We start from the raw sequence: 8,642 nt of genomic DNA, 5'->3' as shown, positions 1-8,642 counted from the left end.
AATTAAAAATGAATGGCATATTATAGGACATTTCTATTGGTTGGCCTTGGATTCAGGAGTATTCGGCTCAAAGAAATCCATTTATTTTACCATCACATACTAAACATGAATTTAAATGTCCACCGGCAAGATCACATTTTATTAGCATGTAAATAAATTATCAAAAAAAAAAGGCATTTATTTTTCAGCAGTAAAGCAAATATGTTTATTAAGCACTTTAATATACATCAGAAAATTCCACTTCATATAATACAGGAATTATTTTTAAATGAAAGTTGAATTTACATGTTAAGCTATTTACAATCCAATCACTGACAGTCAACTCAAAGATGACAGACGCAACACAGTCAAGACAAACGAGAGAACTGCTGAATAAGACTATACAGAATGTTTCCAACACTGCTTCGAGACCCCATCCTGCCTTGAATCCTTCCAACGACCCTTCATGGCGGACGTTTGAGCTACTGTAGTACTGAAGAGCTGATGCTTTCACTAGGGCTTGTGAGTGTTTGTGCATGCGATATGTTTCTACTCCCCCCCCGATCCTAGTTCTTGGCAAAAAATAGCTCACTGTTGACAAAATGAAAAGCCTGTAAAAATATGACAGAGCCTGTAAACGCTAACGCAGCTCTCCACACAGTTCATGAGAAACAGATGTTTCAGTTCCCTCAGCGTCAGTCGAGCACCCCCCCCCCCCCCCCTTCCTCTCTTGAGGGGTTAAGTCCTGTTGAACCGATTTCCAGCTTCTCACAGGGAGGAGGTGGGACAGAGTTACGTTGGATCAAACTTTGGCTTTACAACTCTGCATATCTTTCACAGCTATGCGTCGTCTTGATGGCTGAACCCTTTTGAAACCATTTTGCCCCTGAAACAAACCCAGCAGGAATGACTGGAAATTAACCACATGACGAGAAGGAAACAAAGCTTTGATTTTGTTTCTTGCATTGCAGCACATGTAACTCTGCAGACAGATGTATTTGTTATTTTTTAAAACACTGCTTTCACTTGAAATTGCTGCATTTAGCACCAGACGTTTGCCGACGGTACACAATGGGTTATTTAAATAGTTTTATGCACACACAAAATAATAACACACAAGCAACTGAGAAATCCCATAGGGACAAAATGAACTTTTTTTTACACTTGAAATGAAACTCCCTCTTTCTTACATATTTGTAATAATACACAAAACCAACAAAATTGGGAGTCCAAAAATAACTGCAGGCAACTTCTGAACACAGCACCATGGTTTAGCGTAATGCAACAAAAAAATGCAGCAAAAGTGGCTTTTTTCCAAAAAATAAATATGCTTGTGATGAAAAATGCCATTGCTATTAACATATTACACACAACGTAGGCTTAGCACACTGATCCAAGGTTAACACAGATTGTTTTGGGTCTCTAGAAAGGCAGACTATCAATGCTTTTAGAAATCATACCACGGCATGAGTTACTGTTATGTCCTCTGGTCTTGTGACAATGTACTCGGTGGCACATTGCTGTCAGTGTGAACAAAGAGACACACATAATATAACATAATAAAAAAACATTGGTATGTTTCTCTCAAACAGTTACTTTGATAAAACATGGATGGGATACAAAGTGAATAGAACAAATGCATGTCTGTCATTTTACTCTTAAAAGTGCATACACCGTTTATTAAATAGCATTAAATTAAAATGATAGTTTGCATGAATACACGAAGAAGGCTGTAACAGATGTAGGCACATCGATGTATCAGTTCACATAAGCTGCATTCAACAATCGTCCCTTGGTTTTGTTTCGAGGTCTCCCCATGATGAGAAAAAACATCCAGTATTTTTTTTTACGCAGATGAAAACAGTTGCTTTGGCACATTCCCTCCAATGTCCGCATGACGAATGGCATTCAAGACAGCTGACACAGTACAGGAATGATCTGGGTTCATGTTGTTTGGGAAAACATCTGCTGATCCAGATTGAAGTATTCTTCATGCAAGTCTGATTAACTCCAATTACTGACGGTTGTTTTGAGTGCAGTACAGTGCTAACTAAAAGTCAGTTATCAGCCTAATTATTAGCCACTGCCAATGAAGAGACAAGTCTTGCCTACGTGACGTCACCCTGACTTCATTTGAACTTTGAGACAAATGGTTGATGTTTTCGCCACAAGATTCGATTCTTAAGGATTATTTTGAAAAGTATCTCTTACCAGCTATAACGGAGTCTCCTTTTTGTAGTTAAACCCAGGGTCTGATCCTTCAATCTGCAGTTTCAGGGCTTGTTTAAGGCTTAGTTCTGTTTCCCCAATGGGATAGTTCTCTAGAACATCCTGGTGGCCTCTGTTCTGCACAGTCCGAGGAACCGATACCCTACTCAGGAACACCTGATTACCCTGTTGGTGATATTTGGGGTTGGTCATGATGCCGTTCCTCCTCTTCTCAGAGCAGCTCTGCTGCTGGATGAATAATTGATCCTGGCTCAGCCCCCTTTCCTGCCGTTTGGAACCACCGATCACGATCTTGCAATGCGGATCCTTCACTGAAATGTTCGCTACTGATTTGTTGAGAGCCATCCTCTTGTCAAACTGTGTCATCTCGTACTCCAGAACCTGACTTTGGGTTGATCCGCTGTTCTTGACTTTTTTCTTGTCTCCGATTCCTCCTTTACTGTTCGATGTCCCATTTCCGGTCTTACTTCCCTTTGTTGACTTGGGACCAGATTTTAACTGGTCCCAGTCAAAGTCATTGGATGGAAATGATGGGTGCTGACCAATAGACTTGGTCGTAGAGGAAGGGGACACAATTGACTGTCTGCTCCGGCTGCGAGGCAGTGAGTGCTGTTGGATTTGTTCTGTGAATGTCAGTCCATGAAAACTGTCGATGGGCACAGTCTGGGCCGTGGCTGTCGATGATGTGGTTCTCAAGGAGGAGTTCTTTGAACTCTTTAGGGAATTGTTTGAAAGTGAGGATTTCTTCCTATCTACCGTGGAATCAGGAGATTCTGACGGGGAACTGAAAGCATGGACAGGTCCGTTGGGTAGACCCCGTCCAGACGACTGCATATCTCCTGCTCCTGTGCTGCTAGAGCTACTTGATTTAATGGTGAGGGACTGCATTTTACCAGTCATACCCAATGGTGTTTTTTCTTCCATGGTGTGTACTGGGGATGGATTGCAGCCATTGAGAGTTGTGCCTCCATATTTTTCTAGAAGTTTGATGATCATTGAATGGCCACCTTTAGCTGCAACTCTCATTGCTGTGCGTCCAAATTGATCGGCGTGGTTGGGCTCAGCACCATTCTCAAGGAGTATTTGCACAACATCGATGTGCCCCTCCTGTGCTGCGATGCCTAGTGCTGTTGCTCCCTGGTTGCAAGTATGATCCACATGTGTGCCACTCTCTATCAAAAACTGCACCACTTTTGTGTGTCCTTGCCACGCGGCAGACTGGAGGGCAGATCGCTTCTCATTGTCACAGGCGTTCACATCGGCATGATAGTTAATCAGCAGCCTGACCATTTCAACATGCCCTTGCCAGCAGGACACATGGAGGGCCGTTCTCCCCTCAGTGTCGCAAGCTTCCACGTTTGCTCCATTTTCAAGAAAATACTCTGCCATGGCCAGCTGATTTTCAAGTGCCAGGATGTAGAGTGTTGGGCGTCCGTCTGCGTCTTTGTGATCGATATCACCACCGTGGCTCAGCAGCAGTTCAACAATGTCCCTGTGGCCGTCCAGTCCGGCCACCCTGAGAGAATTCCTCCCATCATATCCCCTCTCGTCAATGCATGACTTGTTTTCCAGAAGAATTTGCACACAGTCGTAATGTCCCTCTTGTGCAGCTAATATCAGCGGTATTCGACCATCATTATCAACCTCTGTACAACGAGCGCCTTGCTCAATAAGGGCATCGCAGACTTGGCGGTGGCCCTCAAACGAAGCCATGTGCAGCGGGGTCCAGCCTGAATCGTCCCTGTGATTCTCGTCCAGCCCTCTGTCCAGCAGAGTTCTGACCACTTCCACGTTACCCTGAGCAGATGCGATGCTCAGCACAGTCCTCCCCTCACTGTCGATGCTATCCACAGCAGCCCCCCAGAAGAGTAACGTGTTGACAACAGAGGCGTGGCCCATCGATGCAGCAGCGAGAAGGGGAGTGCGACCATTGTTGTCCGTGTGATCCACGTCAGCACCACCTTCCAGAAGTAGATCAACTACATCGACATGTCCTTCATAGCCAGCCACAAGGAGAGGAGTCATGCAGTCTTTGTCACAGTGGTCAACCTCTGCTCCCCTTTCAATCAGGAGGCTCACAACAGAAGCGTGGCCTTTACTTGCAGGAACACACAGCGCGGCGACGGAGAGCGCAGTCCTTCCATCCACGTCTTCGTGATTCACTTCGGCCCCGTGTTCCAAGAGGTGCTCAACGATCTCTCTGTGTCCCATGTATGCTGCGGCGATGAGAGCTGTTCTTCCTTCATTGTCTGCTTTGTTGACCTCCGCCCCATGCTGGAGAAGATTCAACACTATGTCTTCATGACCGCCCCAAGCAGCAGCTCTCAAAGCAGTTCTTCCATCCGCATCGGCACAGTCCACTTTGGCCCCTGCATAAAGCAGAGCCGATACTACCTCTGAATGTCCACCCCAAGCTGCTGAGCGCAAGGCCGTCCATCCATCATGGTCCGTGTGGTTTATGTTGGCTTCACAACCAATTAAGCAGTTTACCACTTTGGTATGGCCCTGCCTCGCAGCCAGAGTAAGTGCCGTCTGTCCATGGTTTTCTTCCAGCTCCATGTTTGCCCTTCTAGATATGAGCAAGTTGACAACATCAAGGTTTCCACTGTATGCAGCGTTGGCCAGCAGAGTTCTCCCACTGGAGTCACACTGGTTCACAGATGCCCCGTTGTCAAGCAATGTCCGTATCGAGTCCTCTCTTTCCAGGGCCTGTTGTACAATACACGATGCATGGTCGTCCTCATTGTTTACATGAGCTCCAGCTTTGACCAGAAGTTGCAGGACCTCCTGCTCTTTTGGTATGGAGGTGGTCAGAGAGTCTTTTGCAGGGGTTCCATTCCAAACCATCCAAAGAGCCAGATTAAATGGCTCAATCTGCAGATTGGAACTGACAAGGTGCAGTGCAAATTCCTGCACTTCGAGTGGTTTGAGCTGCTTTGCCCGACAAGTGTAACTCATCGCCAGCATCCTGTGTCCCTCTGCTTTATTGCACAGGTACTTCTGGGTGCAATGCTTAACATCTAGTAGCCACTCTGCAAAACTGTAGTGAAAAAGGATTTTAGTAATCCCAAGGCCACCAACCAACAACTTGGAGAGAATGTCCATCTTTTTCTGAAACTCTTCCATAGTCAGTGTCATGTTTTTAGTCCAGACTGCATGGTACAGTTCCTTAACGGTGAGTGGTCTGCAGGTTGCCAGGATTACATTTAAGATGGGCTGGACTTTGGCAAACTGTTTCCTGACAAAGAGTCTCTGGCAGAGCCACAGGTAGAGGCCATTGAGGGTGCCGGGGATGTCACGGATCTCGCGAAGCATGATGAAGTTCTCCACCACGCCGTCCAGCACGCGCTCCAGGTAGAGGAAGCAGCCACTGCTTTTGATGTGGAGTTGGTTGAGCATCTCGGCTGTCTCCTTGGTCAGGTGCTGCCTCAGGGCCTCCTCCTGGTCCAGCCTATGGAGGATGTACTGCTGCACATCCTTGACGATGTAGGCCTTGCGCAGATCATCAAGGCTGATTTTGCGGAATCCTGAAAGAAAGGAATTGCACATTAGAGGAGTCTGATTACAAATGGATGCTGTTAAGAGGATCTAACAGCTTAAAAAACGCATACAAAATCCCTTAGAAGACGAATCTAAGAGATGGAGTGGCAGTAGTTGTAGAAATCATTGTTGATGACGATTAGTGTTACTCTTCCCACAGAGCCACTTGAGTAATTATCTTATGTCTGACCTTGAGATCATACCCAGTATTTATCCATTGATCTTGCCCCTTTGGATAATAAGGTCAAGCCAACCATTAATTTCCTGAGGCAAAGAATGATTCACAGTAAAGCCATGTTGTTAAAGAAGAACCCTTCAGAGGAATTGAGTGCATAACCCTTATGGCTGCTAGAAGCAGAAATGATCAGGTAAAAAAAAACGATTAGGCAGAACACTACGCAAAATGAAAACTACTGCACTTGTGTTTGAAGTAGGGCTGAGCGATGATGGCAAGAAATCATAATCACGATTATTTTTGGTCAATAATTGATACCATGATTATTAAAAACGATTATCCATTTACTTTGAAAACATCCATTTATTAAAAAAAATATTTGAACTGTATGTTTTGACTGAAAAACCAATACAAAAATATTATTGTTTTTAAATAGAAATAAGAATCGTTTTATTTAGATTGCGTTGTTTTCGTAATTGTTGCAAGCCAAAATCGAGATTAAAATACGATTAAAAGACAGCCCTAGTTTGATAGTTCAGAGTGTGCCTAGGTCAGAGTACATTTTCATTTCAGTAGAAATACGACTGATATAACATTAAACTTAACCAAATGTATTCATCAAAAAAGAAGGACTTCAAAGCGATTTCCCTGGTCATAATGGAAATCTAAAAAGGTTGTGGTTTTATTGGTCATTCAACTCGCCCATTCACTGCAGAGGTTATTCGAGCTTAATCAGCGGGAGCAAATCATCTGTGGTCGGGGCTGAGGATGTAGGAAAGAAAGAGTCAAAGGGGGGGCGAGCAAGGGAGACATCATTTCCATGCCTGTAGCACATCTGTGGTCTGTAAACCATCACTCCAGTGTCTCACTTATTACCATGCCCCCAGCACACCCCTCGAGAAAGTCTTTTGAGAAAGAAGGGAAGTCGTCACAGTGGGTCTTAATGGGAATTCCTCTCCGAGCTGGGAACACGGCTCCGTGATGCCTCAGCTAATGGACGTGAAATGAACTTCCCTCCAAATTAAAACAATCTGTTCAAGATCTGTGAAGCCCCAGTCAGAGAGCAAAGAGATTATTTGTGCATACTTATATATACAGTTCCCATGGTTCTCGGGGGGTTACTAAAACAGGAAATAAATGTCACTAGAGGGTCTCCGTGTTGTTGACATACTGTATTTGACAACGACTAACAGACCTGCTGCTCAGGGAAAAGCAACCGCGTTTTCTCCCCGAAAAGCTGCATTATATGATGGACACAACATGAAAGTATTGACATAAGTAAAGTAGTTTAATCTCATTCCTGAGTATTTCATGTACTGACAGGAAACTGCTCTTTTGAAATCGAGTACAATATAATGCGAGGACTTTTAACTTTTACCACTCAACTGTGATTGCTTTGATTATATAACACAACTTTTGCCCGTACATCATATGAATCAGACTCTCACCAGGCCTTAGGCTCAAGCTCTGTTATTCTGACTGCTATCGTGTGGGTGGACAAGGCTGTGAAATCGTGCTCCACACAGGCCCGGTGCCAACCACACCTGGAAGCCAGATAAGAGACGATGAGTTTAACGCGAGTTCCCAAGCTGGTACTGACAGTTTGGACAACAAGCGCTGGTAAACAACAAGCGCTGGTAAACAACAAGCGCTGGGGTTTCTTTATCACCTGCTTCTGGGTTTGTTTAAGATAAGCGCCTCCACTAGCCGTGCCTCACAATCATCTTCCTTACTTTGTCCTTGAGAGCTTTGTTGTGGTTCCAACTGGAATGTAGGGCATTCACATCGAAGATACTATGGTGAATGACCTACACGGCAAACATCTGAATGTGAGAACAACTTATTTTGATTTTAATATTTACAATCTTAGGTTGGACATTACTGACAATATGTTGTGCCGTAGTTTCCTACTCTAGACAAGGAAGGAGGGTGCCATCACTTTTGTTATTTAGGATTTCAAAGAAGGACACGTCTCGCTATACTAAACTGGAACAAAAACGGAGAAAATGTAAAAAATAAATACATTTTTGAATAAACATGTCAATAAATCGAATCAAAGATGTGCCACTGGGGCAGCTGTGCACACATGTTTAATGAATAAAGCAATGAAGTATCTTTCTACAGCGTTCTACCATATCATTGCTAAACCATTACACAAACCCACTGACCCTAACCCACTTTCAGTATGTCTCAGTGAATGTGCACGTGTACCACCCTCCCTTCACCCTCTTCTCTCTGGCTCCGACCCCCAGCACCAGTTCCCACTCCCTTGCCGGAGAAGCCGTGGACATTACAGGAGACGGATGCAAAGTGAATCTGTGAAGTAGCTATAGGTATGTAAAAAAACACTCAAGCACTCCTACCTTTAAGTACTGAAAAACATTACCAATTGTGTGTGTATTGAAAGTCTTTGCTCCATCAAGCGGACTGATTCCTCGTGTTGACAAGGAAGACATCGGGTCCTTTTAAGCTCGGCAGTGGATTATTTAAGCTTTGTATCAAAAAGATAAAGAAACACTTGAATTTAACAAATGTTCCTCATGTGCACTCCTGTTCCTCCTTCGTCTTACGGCTCAATCTTCAAGCTATTGAGTTCCAATTTCAGGCTCTCATGCAAACATCACAGGAACTCTTATTTTTCCTAGTCTTTTGTTTCATGTGCTTTTGTTTAGCTTAAAGGCCACACTAGCTGATGTACTTCCCACCGTGCTTTTGAGTC

At 44.2% G+C, this 8,642-nt stretch overlaps 1 protein-coding gene across 1 annotated transcript in view; it reads right to left on the bottom strand.

The window, feature by feature from the left end:
- Positions 1 to 691: 691 nt before the first annotated feature.
- Positions 692 to 8,642, bottom strand: part of ankrd50 (ankyrin repeat domain 50) — a 41,143-nt gene continuing 33,192 nt past the window's right edge. The window contains exon 4 of the mRNA XM_034092554.2: positions 692 to 5,735. Coding sequence (XP_033948445.1) covers positions 2,194 to 5,735 — 3,542 coding nt within the window. The 3' untranslated portion in view covers positions 692 to 2,193. The remainder of the gene's footprint in view (positions 5,736 to 8,642) is intronic.

Source organism: Pseudochaenichthys georgianus, chromosome 10 (assembly GCF_902827115.2).
Source record: "Pseudochaenichthys georgianus chromosome 10, fPseGeo1.2, whole genome shotgun sequence".
NCBI lineage: Eukaryota > Metazoa > Chordata > Actinopteri > Perciformes > Channichthyidae > Pseudochaenichthys > Pseudochaenichthys georgianus.
This window is presented reverse-complemented; position numbering and strand designations above follow the sequence as displayed.